The sequence below is a fragment of the Pelodiscus sinensis genome, chromosome 30, assembly GCF_052426305.1.
Source record: "Pelodiscus sinensis isolate ZL-2025 chromosome 30, ASM5242630v1, whole genome shotgun sequence".
In the NCBI taxonomy this organism is placed as follows: domain Eukaryota; kingdom Metazoa; phylum Chordata; order Testudines; family Trionychidae; genus Pelodiscus; species Pelodiscus sinensis.
The window spans coordinates 13284035-13306797 of record NC_143081.1 but is presented as its reverse complement, the minus strand read 5'-3'; the positions used below and the strand labels follow the sequence as shown (position 1 = coordinate 13306797).

The following is a 22763-nucleotide window of genomic DNA, read 5'->3' as shown; positions in this document are numbered from 1 at the left end:
TGTAGACAGCACAGTAGTCTTTTCCACAAAAAAGCCCCGATCACGAAAATGATGATCGGGGCTTTTTTGCGGAAAAGCGCGTCTACATTGGCTACGGACACTTTTCCGGAAAAAGTGCTTTTCTGGAAAAGCATCCTGCCAATGTAGATGCGCTTTTTCCGGAAATACTTATAACGGAAAACTGTTCCGTTTTAAGCATTTCCGGAAAAGGGTGCCAGTGTAGACGTAGCCTTAGTGTTGATGAAACAGTAAATCACTTCACCCACTTTGGTTAATGATAACACGCAATCAAGAGACCAATTCAGGCATGTGAGTCAAATTTTCACTATAAACCAGTAACAATATGACAACGGAAAAAGGGAATGTGAGACGGGGTGGAGTGCTTCATGCTTTCCTGATCTATTCAGTCCCTCCAAAACTAGCCACTGTCAGAAGACAGGACAGAGAGCTGGATGGACCATTGGTCTGACCCAGTTTAACCATGCTCACAATATAAATCTGAGAGCATATTCCTTAGGCATGTGTTGCTTTAACTCATCTGTAATAGGTTCCCCACAGGCAGTTTGCTGGAACTGGGATTCTACTGAGCTGTCTGATTCATTACTCGGGGCACCTTTGCACAGAGCACTGTTGGGGCAAGCAGACGGTTCCATTCTTGGGCCTAAACTTCTCCTGTCATTCCCACCATCTGACCACCCACTGCAGGAACCAACAATGAAGAAGGTGCAGTAATGATAAACACCATCATCCAAGCCTAAGAGCACCCTGCCCTGATTAAAAAGAGAAAAAGAGCCGATAGCTTTTGGTTTCATGATTTGCCTCTCCCTCGGCATAGAGAAATACACACCCTCACGGTAACCAAGCTGAGAATTTTCCCCAGCCGCTTCACTTAAAAACACTCGGCCATAGGTTAAACTACAAACACATTATAAGGGGTAGCAAACAAATGAAAGCAGACTGCTAGCCAATAAACAAAAAAGAAAACTAAATGCAGCACGCTGGTTAGATGGACAATGCATGAGCAGTTTCTCACCCTGACTGATGATACCGGCAACTTGGTAGATTCTTTGCAGGTTTGGTTGCTCCGTTTCCATACAGAGGCTAGAAATCCCTTTAGCCAGCACTTCCCCCAGCTCAGCTTTTGCTCCTTAGATATTTGCAGTAGTCCTCTTGAGCACCCATGATCTTCGAATCATGAAATCAGCCTCACAGAACTGGAAGGAATCTTGTGAGGTCATCAAGTCCAGTCCTCTGCCCTCACGGCAGGAGCTGCAACATGTAGAGCCTTATGTAGCTCTAGGAAAGGGTGTGAACCCTCTGATTCAAAACTTAGTTCCCAAATGAATTTATGGAAAAAATAGACCCATCCCAAGTTGGAGTCTAGAAACATAGGGCTTGGTCACCTGTCCTTGGAGAGTCATAGCAACTCTTAATCGCAGGCTCACTGGAGTGTTCACTGGAAGGCTCACCAGGTGGGAGATGAGGTTCTCCTAAGGTCTATTGTTTTCCCTAATGGTTAATTACCCTGAATAGGCCCTTCACAAGCAGATATCTAGAAATCAAGCATTGCACCCAGTGGAACACCCTCAGGTGTGACTGCATTAGAAATACAGATAGTCAATGGTTATACCTTCTAGAAACAAACGCAATACATGCAGTCCACTCGGATCATGATATTCAGCAAATCAAAATGTTTTCAGTGACAGTGTAAGTGACCCTTATTGCACAAAATGCATCATGATATTGTTATGTACAATATGGGGTGCATGGTCACACCATCTGCCTTCATTTCCACCCCCACCTGTGACCCTTGGATTGAACAAACAATCCTATTCTTTCTGACATGGTGGATGCCAGAACATGTATGGGTTTTTTTCTCTTTCCCAGTTTCTTCCATTTTAACTGTGCTGCTTCATGGATGCCCCATGGATGATCTATTACTAGCTGTCCTCTAATTGTGACTCTGAGGTACATTTATCGTCTTTGCACTACATTGGTCAGTGTCTGCTACTACAAATAGTCTTCGAATTTCTCATTAAGCTAACCTTTAGATTGATATCTGGATGTCCGGCTCCTATGGAGCATCTTGGTGTATTTCATTGTTATTAAAAGCTTCAGAGGGGTAGCCAAGTTTCTTGGCTCTGAACTTCCAACACTCCTGTCATTTGAAGAAGTGGGTTGTGCCCATGAAAGGTCATGATACCATCTTCATGTTTTGTTAGTCTTTAAGGTGCTACTAGAATATTTTTTTCATTGTTATTACCATTCCTACGTCTCTCCTAGTCAATAATTTCTCCTTCATATATGGTGATGTAATCTCCACTGATATTTCTGCTGGTGGGTGTTAGAGATTAGTGAATAGACAAAAGGTAATATTTATATTTAGAACAATGGAAAACTAGTCTTATTATTAACCTCAATAGGGAAGTCATAAAAAAATGGATTCCAAAGAGAAAAGAATGGAGACAGCAGAACTGTTGACCGAAAAGACAAAGCAATAGAAAAAAGAGCATGTTACATTTCCCACAATGCCCTGGTGCTCCCGGCACCTCCTCCCTGGGGGCTAGGAACACTGACACCCTTTATCTGTCTGTTCCAGCCAGTCCGTCCCCTTGCGTCTTTCAGTGCTCAGTGCACCTGGGAGACACCTTGCCACTGTGGAACATGTTCCCAGTGGAGGCCACATTCAAAGGCCTTGTGGGCCGCGTGTTGAGCCCCGTGTAAACCCAAACCGCCCCATGGGCCATGAACAAATGGGCTGCATGTTGAGTAGCCCTGGTGTACATCATTTGAAACGAATCAGCGTAATGCCTTTTCTTTGTGGTGCCATGGTGTACCCCTTGTTTCTTTGGTCATGGAGACCATGTCAAGCAGGCCCACCGACAAGGGACACCCAAATTGCCTCTGGGCCCATTGATTCTAAAGGGCCCATGTCTCCTGGGCACTGACCCTACTATTGACGTAGTGGCAGCACCTGAAGTCTTGGGCTCTTTAAATCACTGCATGGCATGCTCGGAGGAGCTTTATGGACTGGGGGGAGGGGCAGCATGACTACTCTAACCCCGCCCCTTCTGCCTAAGGCCACGCCCCCTTCCAGGAGCACAGAGGCTGCCCAGTGTCCCAGTGTGGCACCCCGGTATCAAATACCAAAGGGCAGGAAAGGCTCTTCACCACCTCTACTGGGGCAAAACAATCATGCGTTGTCCTCTCTGGTCATTCTAAGAAAGGTCTGGAAAGTAACTACCTGCCGGTCACCGTGGTACAATATTCATGTGTCTTCCTCTGGGCAACTCTCCAATTTCCTTCAGCATTATTATGTCAGATAATGCAAGGAGTTATGGGATGTTTAGCATAAAACAATGGGTATAGTTATGGGATTGGCCTCTTTAGCCTATGGATGGGGCAGCCAAAAGCCACGCTGGACCCTTCGGCAACGTGAAGGGGAGTAGTTTCATGCTTCCAATAGGAATGGGGTCAAGAGCAGCCCAGAGCTGGCCATGCTAGCTCCTACCCGCCCTTAGAGCCATGCAGAGCATGCAGCACAGTGAATTTTAAAGGGTCTGAGGCTCCAAACAGATGTATGTTTAGAGGGTGTGGCCAAGACAGATAAATCATGCATCTGCCAATGGGGTTTGTCACTCTGGGTGTGTCTAGACTTCAGGGTTTTGTTTTGTTTTTTAAAGTGGCCTTGAGAGTCCAGTCCTCTGCCCCAGGACCAAGCACAAACTAGATCATCCCTGACACATGTCTGTCCAACCCACTCTTAAATATCTCCAGTGATGGAGATACCACAACCTCCCTGGGCAAATTATTCCAGTGTTTCACCACCCTGACAGGTAGGAACTTTTTCCTAACGTCCAACCTAAACCTCCCTTGCTGCAGTTTAAGCCCATTGCTTCTTGTGCTATCCTCAGAGACCAAGACGAACAAGTTTTCTCCCTCCTCCTTATGACACCCTTTTAGATACCTGAAAACTGTCCTGCCTCAGTGGCCAAGAAGAACAATTTTCCCTCCTCCTCTTCCTCCCTGTGACACCCTTTTAGAGGCCTGAAAACTGCTGTTGTGTCCTCTTGCAGTCTGCTATTTCCCAATCTAAACAAGCCCAGTTCTTTCAGTCTTCCCTCAGCGGTCATGTCTTCTACACCTTTAATCATTTTTGCTTTCTTCTCTGGACTCTCGCCAATTTCTCCACATCTTTCCTGAAATTTAATGCATGGAACTGGACACAAGACTCCAACAGAGGCCTAATCTGTGCAGAGTAGAGTGGAAGAATGTCTTTCTTCTCAAACAACATGGCATGATATTAATGAATAGGAATGAGTGTTTAACTAGTACATTCTTTGGTGATGTTAATGAGTTGGGTTTTCACTCTATACAATTGAATTTCCACACTACTCCACATATATTCATTGCTATGGCCTCTAGTGGATAGCGTGATCAACAAAATGATGAGGAGGAATAGGTCCCACTACATTAAAAGGCTCCGATGCTCCACCTATTGGCCTCACATTAGTCCTAGGCCTGGAGCTGTAGCCATGGTTTTGACCTGTGAACTCTGGGAAATGGGTCAAACCACCAAATTGTCATTATGTTTTACCAGCATTGAGACAGTGGCAACATCATCTGCATTCGTATCAGTGAAATGTGCTGCTGGATGTTCCCAGTCCATTGAGCTCACCTCTTTCAGCTGGGGAATTTGGGACTGATGTATAAACCAAACACAAGAATTCCTCAATGGACTGTAAACTGTGTTTGCACTAATATATCCCACTGGGGATAGAGGGATTCCAATTAGAACCCTGGGGTATTAATTAACAGCAACATGGATTGCATCATGTCCTCTGAACAATTGTTGGTAATTGGCTGAGAGTTTTCCTTCATGAAAAAGTTAACTTCTCTCTTTACACGGTGGTTACATCAGGGTTGCATCTGAACAAGTGTGTTTTCATCACAGAAATACTGAGCCAGGCTCCGAGTATTTGAGGTTACTCCGTTTTTACACCCGCATAACTGAAATGGGAATCAAGGCCCTGATGCACATTCTAAGTTCTCCAGGATCTCAAAGTAATTTGTCATAAAACGTACGCATTGGAGAGGGTCCAGCGGAGGGCAACCAAAATGATTAGGGGTTTGGAGCATATGACCTATGAGGAGAGACTGAGGGAATTGGGTCTGTTTAGTCTGCAGAAAAGAAGAGTGTGTGTGTGGGGAAGGGAAGGGATTTGATAGTAGCCTTCAACTTCCTGAAGGGAGGTTCCAAAGAGGATGGAGAAAGGCCATTCTCAGTAGTGACAGATGGCAGAACAAGGAGCAATGGTCTCAAGTTGAGGTGGGAGAAGTCCAGGTTGGATATTAGGAAAAACTATTTCCCTAGGAGAGTGTTGAAGCACTGTAATGGGTTACCTAGGGAAGTAGTGGAGTCTCCATCCCTAGAGGTGTTTAAGTCTCAGCTTGACAAAGCCCTGGCCGGGTTGATTTAGTTGGGATTGGTCCTGCCTAGAGCAGGGGGCTGGACTTGATGGCCATCTAAGGTCTCTTCCAGCTCTATGGGTGTGTCTAGAGTACAGGGTTTTATAGAGAAAAGTGGACTTTTGTTAACAAAACTATACCTGTGTCTACACTGCCGCTGAGTTCTGTCAATATAACGTCGACAGAACTCAGCAGATTTGTTGATGGCTGTAAACTTCATTCTACAAGGAATAACGCCTTTTGTCGACAGAGTTCTGTCGACAGAAGGCGTTATTGCATCTACACTGTCCTTTGCGTCTACACTGTCATGTTGACAAAGCGACTTGCTTTGTCGACAGAACTGGAATTAGTCTACACGCTCTTTGTCGACAGAAGTTAATTCGACAGTCGACAAAACTTGTCGACAAAAGCCTGTAGTCTAGACGTACCCTATGGTTCTATAGTTTTATACATGTATCAGAAGGAGAACACAGAAACATTGCTAAAATTTGGGCTACAATTTTAACCCCTTTGTGCTGCCCATGGACAAGAGGCCCAGTTACAGAATCCTTTGCATTTGACCCCAAAAAACTCAGAACCAGAGTTTTACTGCTATTCATTTGCCAAATGATGCAGACAGGTAGTCGTGAGAGTTTCAAAAGCAGCAAGAAGTGAGGTGCAAAATGTGGATTTGGACTTCTACCCACCATAGGTGCCTAAATCTCATTATTGGGTCTCAGTACAACCCACTAATCCTCCACTCAGTTGCTCACAAGCTCTGTAGGCATCTACACTCACCTAACAACCTCCTCTTTGCAGTCAAATTCCCTAGGATGCTTAATTTTCTGTCCATGGGCAGGCACAGCCTCAGACCAGATGTCAGGATATGTGCATCACAGGATTTCTTCCACCTAACTCACCACAGGGTCCAATTTGGTAGATGAGCTCACCTCAAAAGTTAGGGGGGGGAAGAAACTGCCTCACACTTTTAGCCTAGTGGTTAGAGGGCTCAGCTGGTATGTGTGTGCCCCTATAGCCAAGAAGGCCAATGGCCTATTAGGGTGCATTAGGAGGAGCATTGCCAGCAGATCTAGGGAAGTGATTATTCCCCTTTATTCGGCACTGGTGAGGCCACATCTGGAGCATTGTGTTCAATTCTGGGCCCCCCACTACAGAAAGGATGTGCATGCACTGGAGAGGGTCCAGCAGAGCCCCTCCAAAAAGAAAGACAAGGGGGCTGAAGCACATGACTTACGAGGAGAGGCTGAGGGATTTGGGCTTGTTCATTCTGCGGAAGAGAAGAGAGAGGGGGGATTTGAGAGCAGCCTTCAACTCTCTGAAGGGGGGTTCCAAAGTGGATGGAAAGAGGCTGTTCTCAATGGTGGTAGTTGGCAGAACAAGGAGCAATGGGCTCAACTAGCATTGGGGGAGGTCTAAGTTGGATGTTATGAAAAACTATTTCCCTAAGTGGGCAATGAAGCACTGGGATCATTCTGGAGTCACCAAATCAACTACTCACTCAAACAAAGCCTGAGACATGCAAGCACCACTGATATATACTTTCCTCTGTGCGGCCCTGCATCAGGGACAGCAGGCCGGTGAGGTGGCGATCTGGGGAGCCTAAGGAGTTAAGGAGAGCAGGGAAATGATATTTCTGGCATGAAATAGGACCCAAAAAGGTGGAAGAACAAAACCACCAGGGAGAGTCAATGTGATTTTATTGTTAATTCATTTTTTGTCAAACATGGGTGAGAAATATTTCTGTGCACATAGCGCATTTCTGTCTGGGGCAAGCAACGTGCTTGTGACACTCCACCAGCTGAGATCAGCAAAGTTAGCTAGAGCAGTGGGATGTTTGTTTCCTACGCATTTAAATTCATTCATTTCAGTTTAACTCTTTCATTTCTCTTGATTTGGGTGGGAGGAAGGAAGTTGAATCCTATGCCCTTTGAAAACTAAGGCTGGACATTTTCTGTCTTCATTTCATAGACTTTTATCAGTATCCATACTGATATCAGAATCAATAGTTATGAATATTTTAATGTCCCCTTGACCTTACAAAGACGTATGGAGAGGCAAAACTTTCCACATGGCAGGAAACTGAGACTTCCAACCCTACACCAACTTCAATTTTTTTGTTTACAGAGTTACAGATCTGCATAGAATACCACCCAAGTCTCCACTTCCATCTGATTTTCAGAGGCACAATTAAAAACAGATGGTCATAGACAGAGAAGAAGGGATATCATTGTACTCAGTAGGGCTAAGTCTAGATTGCAAGCCTCTTTCGAAAAAGAGCATCTAGACTGCAAGCAGTACTTTCGAAAAAGCAAGCCGCTTTTTCGAAAGAAAGCAGCGAGTGAGTCTGGATGCTCTCTTTCTAAAAAGCCCTGTTGGCATTCAAGAACGCCTTTTTTCAAAAGAGCACTTTCGAAAAAAGGCGTTCTTCCGCGTGAAATGAGGTTTACCGCCGTCGAAAGAAAAGCCACGTTCTTTCGATTTAACTTCGAAAGAACGCAGCTGCAGTCTAGACGCAGGTGATGTTTTTTCGAAAAAAGGCTACTTTTTTCAAAAAAAACCCTGAGTCTGGACACAGCCTAGGAATGGAATAGACCCAGAACCAGTCAAAGGATTTTAAGCTTCTTGTAGACTTGGTAGCTAGTGTTTATGTACTAAGCAATGAAGCAGAGAGCTTTAATGAAACAAGTGTCTGATTAAAAAGCCCACTTGGCAGAAAGAATGCCTCGTGCAGTAGTATGTTTTGTAGAAAGAAAGAAAGAAAGAAAGAAAGAAAGAAAGAAAGAAAGAAAGAAAGAAAGAAAGAAAGAAAGAAAGAAAGGTCAACAAGAGGTCACCTTCTTCTCAAGGAGTCAAATGGGCCAATGCAAAGAAACTAGCTCATATCATCTCTGTTTTGCTGTATGTTAAAATTTGTGTTTAAGATTCTATGACTGTTTCTGAGAGCAACCAATTTCAGAATAGCTTTTCTCAAGGACTCATTCACCTCCTTGTTTCGCAGGCAGTACACAATAGGGTTGAGCAGAGGGGTCAGGACAGTGTAGAAGACAGAGAATACTTTGCTTAGGATCTTGGGAGTGTTGGTTGTTGGAACCACATAGACAGTCGTCACGGTCACATAGAAAATGGCAAGGATAATGAGGTGGGAGGAGCAGGTGGAAAAGGCCTTTTGCCTCCCGGTGGCAGAAGGGATTCTCAGGATGGTGACGATGATATATGTGTAGGACACCAGGGTCAGGAAAAAAGTCATAAATGTCCACATGATAGCAATAACAAATGTATACAGTTCCAGAATTCTGGAGTCGTCACAGGACATCGCTAGCATGGGAGAAAAATCACAAAAGAAATGGTCAATCTCTCCGGAACGACAGAACGTAGTTTGCAACAATAAAACCATCCCTATGGAGCATGTCGTCAAGCTACCCATCCAGCTTGCTGCCGATAGCTGGCAACAAACCCTGTCAGTCATCAAAGCAGTGTAATGGAGGGGATAGCAGATCGCTAGATACCGATCATAACACATGGCCGTGAGCAGCAGAGACTCTGTGGTTGATAGGATACCGAAAAAATACAATTGCACCATGCAACCTTTCACCGGGATGGTTTTGATCCCAGTCAGGAGACTATCCAGGAGTTTGGGCAGCAAAGTGGAGATGAGAAAGATCTCCGAGCAGGACAAGTTTCCCAGTAAATAGTACATGGGGGTGTGGAGCTGCTCATCGGTCACAATCAGCACAACCACGAGGATATTCCCGGCCACAATCACAAGGTAGATCACTAGAAACAGCAAGAAGAGGAGGGGCTGCAGTTCAGGGCCGTTCCCAAATCCTAACAGGATGAATTCCGTGATGAGTGTTTCATTTCTTCTTTCCACTTTCTCCATAATATATATCTAGGAAAGAAAAACCTAGGAAATAATTATGAACTAGACACATGCAGGTTGTTCTCTTGGTGGCACTGGTAGAAAGCCGGAGTAGGGACCTCCCCATACAACTTCATCTCTGCACTGGAAATATGAAGATGTCAGTAACCAGAGGAAAACTCACATCATTATGATGTTGAGCTTCTAATGCAGGTGAACCAAGGGTATAGAACCCTACTGAATTCCAGAAATATCCCATCTAGCTCCCTTCAGCATTCTTGAAATTGAAATGAAGACTATTAGGCTGGGGGTTTTGAATATATTCATCACACCAGCTTCATGCCAACAAATCTAGAAGATGTAAGAGCAAATCAATCAATGGGAACCAATGGATATTTTGTGTTCAAATACGGGTGTCTCTACCCTAAAGCCGGGAGGTGTTATCTCCGGGTAGGGGAGATGTTCCTGCTCTCACAAACCAGCAGAATATTAGTAGTGCAAAAATGTCACCGTAGAGATTGACTTGGGAAAGCCAGCTGTGTACGTACCTAGCATCTGAGATGGGGTCGGGCTTGAGCATCTAATCTGTGTTCCAGTGGCTACCAGGCTATTGTTAGAGGAAAAGATCATTAAAAGCTAGAGTGGGTAGGTCTACCAGAGCAAGAAAATTACTCTTCCCATGTGCAGAATACACATCACCCATCAGACACATACTGAAACACTGAAAATCTGAGGTTTGAATGCAGGTTTCCCCAGCTACCAAAGCATTTCAAAATATAATGTTTACCCTTTGAGAGATGCGCATGAGTCATAAGCAAAGACACAAAAAATACCCTTAGCTCTGACCTCGATCTTACTTACCCAAGATTCAATTGAATCAGCTTCATGTGGATTTACTCTAGTGCAGCCAAGCCAGGAAATCAACACCATATACAGAAATGTGAGGGAAATAAAACTGAAAACTCATCAAGGGAGAAATAAGAATATTTTTTCCAGATGGGTTAATGCACAATGTGAAAAAAAAAAAGAGAAAAAAAAAGGAAGAGGTATTTGGAGAGAATTAAATGAAAATTAAGTGGGAGAGAGAAAGATTATCCAAATATTATGAGCAATGAAATACAAAAAAAGGAGGGGATCCTGGCAGTTCAACTAAAATATTAAAGCCAATAAATCTGAATGCTCTTCCTTCCTTTTTGCCTACTCACATTGTGATATATCCCATATTCTGATCTCTTCATCCACTGATTTATGATGCACCCACAGAAACCATATGTACTGTGGATGTGAACAACTAGTTGACTAGTTATTCAATAAATGCTTCTTGGATAGTCGACACGCTAGTTGGCTAGTCACTTGCCCCCTCCCACTTGCTGTCTCTATGAGAAAGGGGCAGCAAGGGGGCAGGGAAGGAGGGGTGCTTCAAAGCAGCTGACCCTGGGCTCCACATGGCGCTGCCACTTTGAAACATCACGGGGAGCACGGGGCCAGCAAGGGACTGCCCTGGTGGCCCCATGTTCCCTGCAGCACTGTTGCTACACTTCAAAGGCGGAGGCACCCTTATCGACAAATTGAATAGTCGATGCAAACTGCATCGGCTATTCGATTAGCCAATGAATCTAAATTTAGCCTCCCTCATGTCTACATCGACAGCAAGAATGGGACTTTGACACGATTGCAAGATGAACACCTGACACAAAAATGGAAATCCAGAAAAGCAAACACACCCAGAGAGAAGAGACTCTATTTTTTGGTTTCAACAATAAGCTATAAAACAAATGGTTGAAAAATATAACACACACTAGGATCCAGTAAACCAGGGAAACTCATGGAGGGTAAGTCTATGGGGGTATGTTTACACTAGCTCATTAATTCGAGCTAGGTAGGCAAATGAGGCAACCGGAGTTGCAAATGAAGCCTGGAATTTAAATATCCCGGGCTTTATTTGCATGTTCCCATCCAGTCGCCATTTTGAAATTTCACTAGCCCGAACTCACTGCCGCGCGGCTAAGGACTTAGTTCGAATTAACGTTTCACTGCTGTGTGTAGCCGTGCAGCAGTGAGTTCAGGCTAGTGAAATTTCAAAATGGCAACCAGATGGGAACATGCAACTCCGGTCGCCTCATTTGCCTATCTAGCTCAAATTAACGAGCTCGTGTAGACATACCCTCAGTGAGTATCAGCCAGGAGCTAATTCTGTCCTTACACGAAGCGTGGGTAAGAAAACAGCAGTGGTTCACCAGAGTTAGCCCCTGCTAGGCTGCTCTTTCTTTGGCATATTTTAATATGCCCCATGTACTTGGTGGTCCGCGGCCAACAGGAGCTGTGATTCCTTCGTACCTAGGGAGGTGCAGGTAAATACGGTGGTGTGTGGGCCCACCAGGGCTAACTCTGGTGGACTGGATCTGGCCCATGGGCCAGAACTTTCCTACCCTTGCCCTAGACTCTGTTTGGCAGAACGTGGGAATGGGGAATGGTCACTGGATGTTCACCTGTTTTGTTCATTCCCTTTGGAATTCGCAACTATCAGGGGAGAGACCACAGGCCTTCAGTCTGAACCAGTAGGGCCATTTTTATACCCTAAATCTGAGCACCATACATTGCTCTTTCTTAGGCATCAATTTCTGTGCAACATCTATACATCTAATACATCTACTTGTATTTACTTTCCCCCTGGATTGAACACAATCTTTCTGATGGATTCCTTAACTGTTTTTATTTCTAAATCCAAGTCGTTCATTTTAATGGTGTCCTTTTCCTTTCACACCAATGGCATATTGCCCACTGCCCCCTATCTCTGAACTTATCCAGATTTTTTGAGGTAACATTCTAGACTTTGCCCTACGTTTCCTTTCTCTTCACTATTGACAGTCTTCGGGTATCTCAGTCAATTGAGTTTTGACTTTCTACCTAGATGTCTGGCTCCTCAAGCTTCTTGGTGTATTTTGATATTAATCCTTGTCTTGCCTGGTTAGAAATTTTCCTTTCCTGTGGGATGATGTTACCTCCCTTGACTTCAGCTGGGGTGGATTTGAAATAATTGCATAGGGCTGTGATTCTTGAGCTGTGGGTCCTGACCCCGCGGGGAGCCGCAAGCAATTTAGAGGGGTGTCGCGAGCTACTTAGAGGAGGGTCGTGAGCAACTTAAAGGGGGGTCGTGGTATTACAAAGTTTGAGAACCCCTGGCATAGGGAAAGCCAATAGTTAATTACTGAATGTTTTTAAAAAAAGTTAAAGAACAGTCTTACTACCAACCCAAAATGGAAAGAAATGAAAAAAACAACTAATTCCAAAGTGAAAATACCAGACAGAAGAACTGTTGACCAAAAGCAAAAAGAAATAGAAAAGGGGAACATTAGATGTGTAGACCTGTTTCAATAATAGAGGGTACATCTAGACTGCACTCGAAAATCGAAATAAGATAAGCTACGCAATTTAATTGTGTATCTTATTTCTAATTTATTTTGAAATAGGCAATTTTGAAATTTGGCATGTCTGCACGGCACCAAATATCAAAATAAACACTATTTTGAGACATCTCTTATTCCTCAGGAACAAGGTTTACAGGGATGCCGAAATAGCACGTCCTTTATTTTGAAAATTATTTCGAAATAGCGGATGCGTTCTTGGGATGTGGGGTAGCTATTTTGGGATATCTCTGGTATCCCAAATAGCCTTGAAGTTTAGACGTACGCAAAGCAAAATGAACCGAAGATATTCTATCTGATAGGAAGAAGAAAATTGAAATGTTTCCAGGTTAAAATATCCTTGGCTAAAACTCCCAGGTCAGTATAATTCTTGGACCTGGAACACCAAAATCAGGTGTAGAATACATCCAGGCTGCCACAAACAAAGTTTCATTCTCCTTTTTGACAGAGGTTTTGACAGAGGTTTAATGAAAACTAAGGGAGTTAGGCACCAAACAGCGTTTGGATGCCAAAGGGAGTTGGGCACCTAACCTTTCAAAATCCCCCTCCTAGTGCCTGATGGGCTACCTTGTACCTATGCTCGTGTTTACTAAGAGAACAAAGGGCTTCGTCTCCCATAGCGTGAGGCTGAGTTTCCTCTAGGGTGTACGGCTACCTGATCTCATGGGTGACTCAGTTGCCACACACTGATTGGTAGGGCCTCGCAGGCTGGTGTGTTGCTAGGTACCCATCCCTCCACGGCTGGCTTATTTCTGCTTCTGCCTCGGGACCACTAGGCAGCTGCTCTAGGAACCTCCTGCTTGCTGTGGAGAGTGGTAAGAGGCAAGCAAACACCCCCATCCCACGCCTACCGATCTCCATAGAGCCAGAGATAGGGACAAGCCTCCGTAGCCACTGAGAGAGCCTTAACGAGACAGTGTATCATCTCCCACAGATTTCCCTGGCAGCCAGCGGGGACACACACTGTTCCTGTCTCTGTATGCCTCTCTCAATCATGGGCGCACACACAAACACACACATTTGTTCTATTTTTCTCACCCCCCCCATAAACATGTATACACACCCCCTCTTCTCTGACTCACACATACAGACACACAAACACACTGGCTGCATCCCTGACACACACACTCCAGTCTCTTTCACAGTTACCTTCCAAAACAGACTTGTCGTGGTGTTACTTCATGCATTGCCCATATATTCTGTACCCATTCAGACTGCTGTGATTGCAGGATTTATTACTTGTCTATCTGCTTCACAATTTTATTGCCCTCCTGTGCTCAAACAAGAATTCAGCGAGTAGTGAGTTCTGAACTTTACCCTATGGAGACTTTCAAAATCTATATTATATCTGAGTGCTAGTTTCTACTGGTGGTGCGTATCTGCACATTAACCCAGCATCAGTGCGCATAACACACTTTACTCCGTATGTCCATGGAGGTGGGGAAAGGGAACAGTAATAGGAGGGAATACGCTATGTCTATTGTCTGGGAATGTTGGAGGTGGTATTCCGAAGAGGAATGTAGTCTACAGCTGTTTATTTTGAGGGTGGGCAGGAATACACGACACCTAGCCCATATCAGCCGTGGAGAAATTACCATAATTTAGCGAATATAACCTGTGGATTATAGTCGTTTTTTCAAACCCCACACCTCCCCCCCTGCCCTCCGCGGGGTATACTCCGGTGCAGGGTATGCAGCCACCAGACTCTGGGCGGGAAAGCACTCATCCCCTGGTTCCTGGCCGCCAGCCTCCAGCCTCCGAGCGGGGGAGTGCCCACCCTTCAGTTCCTACGCAGCCACAGGAAGGGGCAGGGGAGCACTCATCAACCTTCCCCTTCCTGCAACTGTGGAGGAATCTGTGGGATAAGTGTTCCCCTGCCCAGAGGCTGGCAGCTGCGCTGGAACCTGGGGTGGTGAATGGCTAATCCCCCCCCCCTCGCACCATAAATATACCCCCAGCAAGTATACCCCCAGCACAGAAAAGTCTCGTATACCCCACGGGTTATATTCATGCGCTGAGTATACAAGATTTTTTTACTCAAAGGCAGTGTCTACACTGGCCACTTATTCCAGAAAATCAGCCGCTTTTCCGGAATAAGTTGCCAGCTGTCTACACTGGCCCCTTGAATTTCCGGAAAAGTACTGACGATCTACTGTAAAATCATCAGTGCTTTTCTGGAAAAACTATGCTGCTCCCGTTCGAGCAAAAGTCCTTTTCCGGAAAACTGTTCCAGAAAAGGGCCAGTGTAGACAGCACAGTAGTCTTTTCCGCAAAAAAGCCCCGGTCACGAAAATGATGATCGGGGCTTTTTTGCGGAAAAGCGCGTCTACGTTGGCTACGGACACTTTTCTGGAAAAAGTGCTTTTCCGGAAAAGCATCCTGCCAATGTAGATGCGCTTTTTCCGGAAATACTTATAACAGAAAACTGTTCCATTTTAAGCATTTCCGGAAAATCATGCCAGTGTAGATGTAGCCAAAGGGTTTGTCTATACTTGCAGCCTATTTTGGAATAAGGCTGCAAATGTAGGCATTCAGAATTGCAAGTCAAGCCCAGGATTTAAATACCCTGCATTTGCTGTGCATCTTCGCAGCCAGGCACCATTTTTTGAAATTGAGAAGCCCGGAATAACTGCCCATCTCTACACGTGGCAGGAAAACCGGTGTTTGAAATAAAGCCCAGGTTTGAACTACCTGTTATACCTCATTGCTGAGTTTCCAAAGTGGGTGGTCAACTCCATCTAAGGCTAAATACCGGCATGAGACCGATAGTCAACAAGTACCGTAAAGGAAAGTTGAAAAGAACTTTGACCCAGAGAAACGTTTCACTCCAGCTTTCCACCCGCTTCTGAATCTAGGACACCAGAGCTGTCTTGCCCTGACCTGCTCAGAACATCAACCAGCAGGAATTGGTTATGTGGTTCACTTCACCCTCAATGTGGAGAGGAACAAGAACCCTTCTTCTAGCCAGGGGCAGATTTTTCCCGACACTTCACTATAATGTCAGCCGGCCCGGGATGATGGATCCCCCTCGTCCCTTACTCTGGGGGAGTTGGGGTGTTGGAAGGGGACCGCCACACAGACAGCCCTGGCCCCTGTTGGGTGCATTTCTACTGAAGGGGATTAAGTTAAATTGCAAACACGTTCTCTTCCAAAAGTCGGTTTTAAAAGATTTGAAGGGATAGCCCATGCCCAGCAAGTACATGAAAATGCAAACTGAGCCTGACACACTGGGAAGACTGACTACGAGCAGATTCTTACCTGGACTTATGACAGCAGCAGCCAGGCAGATTCTCAAGGCACAAACGGCATTTGAGTGGAAGCGTCAGTTTCTCGGGTTTCCAGGCAAGGGGACTCTTGAGCCTGGGTCCAGCACTTGCCACAGCTCAGTCTTTGTTTCTCAGGCTACTACTGGACACCTCTTGTGTGGAGAGGCAGGAAGAACTGATGAGCTCACTCCCAGCTTTATATAGCTATATACCATGCTGTGGAAAAATACAGACCTCCCAAGGTGGACACTAGAGACACGTCACCTGCCCTTGGAGGGTCACAATAACCATTAATTATAGGCTCTCTGGAGTGTTCTCCGCGAGGCTCAGCAGGTGGGAGATACATTTCTCCAAAGTCCTATTGTTTCCCATAATGACTCATTACATTGAGTAGGCCCTTTCCAAACAACCATCTAGATTGAAAGCATCTTGCCTAGTGGGAGATAGCCAGGAGTAACCACATCTGAAAAACAGATCCAGAGTTCATAAGCATGGCCTCTAAACACAAAAACGATACATGGAAACAAATAGGATTATCATATCCATCAAATCCTACCATTTCCAGTGACGCCTTACATGACACATCTTGCACAAAACACACCATAAGTTGCAATAACTATATCATAACAGGCCTTGGGAGGCAGGCCAGTCCTCGCCCACAGACAATCCGCCAACCTGAATCAAATTCTCACCAGCAACTATAAACTGCACCACAGTAACTCTAACTTAGGAACCAACTCCTGCAACAAACCTCGGTGCCAACTCTACCCACGTATCTACACCAGCAACACCATCACAGGACCTAACCACATCTCCCACATCATCACAGGTTCATTCACTAGCACATCTACCAATGTAATATACGCCACCCTGTGCCAGCAATGCCTCTGTGCCATATACGTCGGCCAAAATGGACAGTCCCTATGCAAAAGAATAAATGGACACAAATCTGACATTAGGAATGGCAATATACAAGAACATGTAGGAGAACACTTCAATCTTCCTGGACACACAGTAGCAGATCTAAAGGTAGCCATCCTGAAGCAAAAAAACTTCAAGACCAGACTTCAGAGAGAAACTGCTGAGCTGCAGTTCATCTGCAAATTTGACACTATCAGTTTAGGTTTAAATAAAGACTGTGAATGGCTAGCCAACTAAAAAAGAAGTTTCTCCTCTCGGTGTTCACACCTTCAGATCAGCTGCTAGAAGTGGGCCTCATCCTCCCTGACTGATTTAACCTCGTTATCTATAGCCTGATTCTTGCCTGCATATTTATACCTGCCTCTGGAAATTTCCACTACATGCATCTGACGAAGTGGGTATTTGCCCACGAAAGCTTATGCGCCAATAAATCTGTCTAAGTTGCCACAGGACTCCTTGTCGCTTTTGCAGATCCAGACTAACACGGCTACCCCTCTGATATACATATATATATAGTAGCCCAATGTCTGTGACTCTGAAACACTAAAGCGTTTGGAGTTGCCTCTGGGGGGCACTGTTGCCTCCCGCCATGGTGCTTGGCTGATTTCTGTGCCACTCAGCCAGGCTGCTGCGCGGGAGCAAGCGGGGCAAACAGCCATTTGGGCTCCGTGCTCCCCATGCAGGAGGAGGAGGAGAAGAGAAAGAGAGATGGAGAGAGAGACAGGAGACAGAGGAGTACTGAGAGTGAGAGGGGGGAGTCAGTAGGAAACTGAGGCAATGGCCCCAAACAGTGCTCCAGTGGGATGTATCTCTCCCAACGCTAGTGTGGATCTGGAAAACCACCTGGAATGTAGCCAGACAGGAACCCCCCTGTAAAATTCATTTTTGCTTGCCTGGAGCACACAGGGCACACAGAGCAGTAAGCCTTGAACAGGAGGCCCGGATATGCAGGCTGCTGTGACCCTGGATGGCTGTAAACAGAGATACACCAATTGCTGACCAAGAGGCTGCCAAAGAGTGCCCTTGACTGAAACCCATATTGATACAAACACACGTCCACGGGGGGAGGAATCTCTCACCCAGTAAAAAAATGTCCAGTACTCAAATTTAGTTATCTTTCTTGAAAGTGTAAATTAAGTTGAAACTTGCTTGTAAGAACTGGCGTCACAAACGGACCAGTACAATTTGGGATCTTAGATAAGAAAGAGGATACAGGCCCCTATGGGTATAAAGATGGGTCCAGCAGCACACGTACTCTGAGTGTCAATCTACCATCTATCTGCTGGTTGGGTTAGGTGAGTGGCCTCCCGAGGTTCCACAGGGACTCCCACCTCGTAATCGTCTTTCCTAGGAATTGAGGGACTGGTCCTGGCTTGACCCGCTGGAGTCGAGAGGCACAGAAGGGGGTAAAAATTGTACCTGGATGTGTCCTTTATCTTAAGTGTACACATAGACTTAGAGCTCTTTAAAGATTAAGCTGTCACTTGGTACCATTATTTCTATTTTCTATCTTTATTTTTTTTGTAACCATTTTTAAGATCTATATTTGCTAGCAGTTAATAAAGAGAGCAATAGCCATTGTAACCATATGATTTATAAGCTTCTTTAATAAACCTGTAACTGTTTAAGCTTTAACCTGACTCCTTCAGTTGCTGTAACAGAACCAAGCACAATTTAAAAAAACTTCAGCTGGTCATAAGGGTCAGGTATAGGAAGAGCTTGGGCATTTTGGATTGTGTCACTCCCAGGTGACAGATCCGTTGGGGCATCTCTCAGTCTTCCCTAGACTGCCCGTTGCGAAGGGATCCTGTATCCTAGCAGTTAAAATCTGAGATGTAATAAGCTCTTCCTATAAACTCTGGGGCGTCTGTCAGCCTTTTGGCTGCCCTCCACGACAGGCCCCCATCCTAGTGGTAAAGACACGGACGTTAAACTCTGGGGCGTCTGTCAGCCTGTTGGCTACCCGCTGCAACGATACCCCAGTCTAGCGGTAAAAGACACAGGCGTTAAACTTCTTGGGGTGCCTTTCAGCCTCCTAGACTGCCCACTGCAATGGGACCTTGCATCCCAACAGTTGAAGACTTGGGTGTAACACACACACACATTGCTCTGACCATCGGCTAACAGGCCATCAGAGCTTCCTTTTGCAAGAGAGCGTCTACACTGTCATGGATGCTCTTGCGCAAAAGCACATCTCTTGAGCAAAAGCACATGCCAGTGTAGACGCTCTCTTCTGGAAGAGTTTTTGCACAAGAACTCTTCCACAAAAGAGCTCTTGTGTAAGAAGCTGCCAGTGTAGACGTAGCCCTAATGTGGTTACTGAGCAATGCAACACTGCATTGTCTACACTGGTGGCTTCTTGCGCAAGGACAACTTGCACAAGGGTTCTAGTGCAAGAAGTCTTGCCCAAAAACACATCCACATGGCCATGTGCGAGCTGTGCTTTTGCACAAGAGCATCCATGGCAGGGTGGACACTCTCTCGCGCAAGAAAGCTCTGATGGCCATTTTAGCCATAGGGCTTTCTTGCACAAGAAATCCCTGCCAAGCATCCACACTACCCTCTTGCGCAAGAGCTCCTGAGCAACAGGGCTTACACCTGTTTAAAAAGAGCGTAGCTCTTGTGCTAGGAGCTCTCTCTTCCCATGCCGTACAGTAAATCCTCTTGCGCAAGAGCAGGTGGGCAGTGGGGACGCTTTCCAGAAGAACGGCCGTTCTTGTGCAATAACCTGCCAGTGTAGACATAACCCTAATGTGGTTACTGAGCAATGCAAGTGGTACCTAGACCACGACAACAGGTAAGATCAAGAGACCTCTGCAGCATGGTCTGGGAGCCAGCTGGCTTTTAGCTCAGAGGGTAGAGGCACCTATAGTCAGCTCCCGAGGTCCCAGATTCAAATCCGCCCAGTTGGCGGTTACACAAATGTTGTCCAGGGCTGTTCACTTTAAAGGGTATGTCTACACTACAGCGTTATTTCAAAATATCTAATTTCTAAATAGTTATTTCAAAATAAGATATTTCAAAATAACACATCTACACCCAAATTGCATTTTGAAATAGCATTTGGCTATTTCCAAATAGCGCATCCACACTGATTGGACGCTGAATTGTATTTAATGCCATCCAGAACTGGTTCCGGCAGGGCATCAGGTCAGAAGTTACTTTGTGGCCATGGCAGCCAGCAGGGCACCCTGGAAAGGGCTGAAGGCCCCCTATTTCGAAATAAGCATCTACATAGCACTTATTTCGAAATAGCAATTTCAAAATTGGCATTATTCTTCATGGAATGAGGTTTACCAATTTCGATATAAGCCCTCTGCTATTTCAAATTAATTTCGAAATAGCGGTTGGCTTGTGTAGATGCTAGGAAAGTTAGTTCAAAATAACAGCTGTTATTTCGAAATAACTTTGCTGTGTAGACATACCCTTTGAAAGTCAGCAGAGGAGTCACCGTTCCGAGCCCACATCGGAAACCACCATCCCACGGTCTCCAATCAAACCCAGCAGGAAAGAGAAGAATGTGCAGCGTAGGCAGACTGCCGTATCCCACTAGGCAGTCATTTAGAAAGAAACCCCTTCTTCTAAAATAACTGGTAAAACCCGTTGTAGAAGGAATAAGGGTTATTTCAGAAGAAGGGTTTCTTTTTTCGAAATAGGGCTATTTCGAAATAGCGCCATACCGCAAATATCATAGAATCATAGAATCATAGGACTGGAAGGGACCTCGAGAGGTCATTGAGTCCAGCCCCCCGCCCTCAAGGCAGGATCAAGCTCCGTCTACACCATCCCTGACAGATGTCTATCTAACCTGTTCTTAAATATCTCCAGAGAGGGAGATTCCACCACCTCCCTTGGCAATTTATTCCAATATTTGACCACCCTGACAGTTAGGAATTTTTTCAAATATGCAAATGAAGCGTGGGAAATTCAAATCTTCACTTCATTTGCAATTTTCCTCAGCTGCATTTGCATCCTTCTCTCTCAAGAGGGTGCAAATGTAGCCATACCCAAAGAGGCCGTGTCTAAGAAACTATTTCAATTCAGCTCCCCTTTATTCTAAAATTTGCCCTTTCATCCTCTCTGTCTATTCCTGAGAGCAGCCAATTTCAGAAGAGCTTTTCTCAGGGCCTCGTTCACCTCCTTGTTTCTCAGGCTGTACACAATGGGGTTGAAAAGTGGGGTCAGCAGGGTATAAAAGACTGAGAATATTTTGTTTAAGATCTTGGTAGTGTTGGCTGAGGGAACCACATAGACCGTGATCACGGTCACATAGAAAATGGCAAGCATAATGAGGTGGGAGGAGCAGGTGGAAAAGGCCTTTTGGCGCCCGGTGGCAGACGGGATCCTCAGGATGGTGGAGATGATATAAATGTAGGACGTCATAGTGAGGAGAAGGGGTACAAATGTCCATAGCGTCGCAATGACAAACGTTGCCAGTTGTAAAATCTGGGTGTCATCACAGGACAGCTTGATGAGGGGAGCAAAATCACAAAAGAAATGGTCGATCTCTCTGGAATCGCAGAACGTGTGTTGCATCAATAAAATCATTCCTATGCTGCACGTGGTCAAGCTACTTAGCCAGGACCCCGCCACGAGCTGGCAGCAAACCCTGCCGTTCATCACAACGGGATAGTGGAGGGGTTTGCATATGGCTAAGTACCGATCGTAAGACATGGCCGTGAGCAGCAAAGATTCTGCAGTAGACATGATGGCAAAGAAATAAAATTGCACCATGCAGCTGTTAACGGAGATGGTTCTGTCCCCAGTCAGGAGACTGACCAGCAGCCGGGGCAGCAGGGTGGAGGAGAGGCAGGTCTCCAACCAGGATAAACTCCCCAGTAAATAGTACATAGGGATTTGAAGTTGCTGATTGGTCACAATTAGCGCAATAATGATGAGGTTCCCGGCCACAGTCACAATGTAAACCACTAGAAAGAGCAGGAAGAGAAGGGGCTGTAGGTGACCAACGTCCCCAAATCCCAAGAGGAGGAATTCCATGATGGACGTTTTATTTCTTTGTTCTGCCTCCTCCATAATATGTATCTGGGGAAAAAAAGAAAATATCAGTTATGGATGGAGTGCGTGCAGATACCTTGTGCCATGGCTCACACTGGAAGGAATGTGGAACAGGCAACCTTGTACCATGGCATGTCTCTGCTGGAAAAATGAAGTTGTTAATGAATAGAAGAGGACTCCTGTAATTAAGGGTGTGTCTAGACTACATGCCTCCTTCGACGGAGGCATGTAGATTAGCCAGATCGGAAGAGGGAAATGAAGCCGCGATTAAAATAATCGCGGCTTCATTTAAATTTAAATGGCTGCCCCGATCTGCCGATCAGCTGTTTGTCGGCAGATCGGGGCAGTCTGGACGCGACGCGCCGACAAAGAAGCCTTTCTTCATCGGCACAGGTAAACCTGCTTTCACGAGGCTTACCTGCGCCGATGAAGAAAGGCTTCTTTGTCGGCGCATCGCGTCCAGACTGCCCCGATCTGCCGACAAACAGCTGATCGGCAGATCGGGGCAGCCATTTAAATTTAAATGAAGCCGCGATTATTTTAATCGCGGCTTCATTTCCCTCTTCCGATCTGGCTAATCTACATGCCTCCGTCGAAGGAGGCATGTAGTCTAGACACACCCTAAGAGATTGAGCTACAAATAGAGGTGAATCAAAAGTATAGAGCCCCATTGAATGACATGGAACTCCCTCAAGCTCTCCCACAATTGAAATAAGGGTCGTCTGGAGAGTTGAGATATAGGTTATGTCTAGACTGCAAGCCTCTTTCGAAAGAGGCTTTTTCGAATGATGCATTCAAAAAAGCCTC

At 45.5% G+C, this 22763-nt stretch overlaps 2 protein-coding genes across 2 annotated transcripts; both read right to left on the bottom strand.

Moving 5' to 3' along the window:
• Positions 1-8341: 8341 nt before the first annotated feature.
• On the bottom strand, positions 8342-9349 carry LOC149521254 (olfactory receptor 11A1-like). The gene has a single exon (XM_089774407.1). It carries the CDS (start codon positions 9347-9349, stop codon positions 8342-8344), a length of 1008 nt encoding a protein of 335 aa, XP_089630533.1.
• An 11662-nt stretch (positions 9350-21011) lies between these two features.
• Positions 21012-21974, bottom strand: LOC102463699 (olfactory receptor 6C65-like). Its single transcript, XM_006135628.3, has one exon. It carries the CDS (start codon positions 21972-21974, stop codon positions 21012-21014), a length of 963 nt encoding a protein of 320 aa, XP_006135690.3.
• Between the last annotated feature and the right edge of the window lie 789 nt (positions 21975-22763).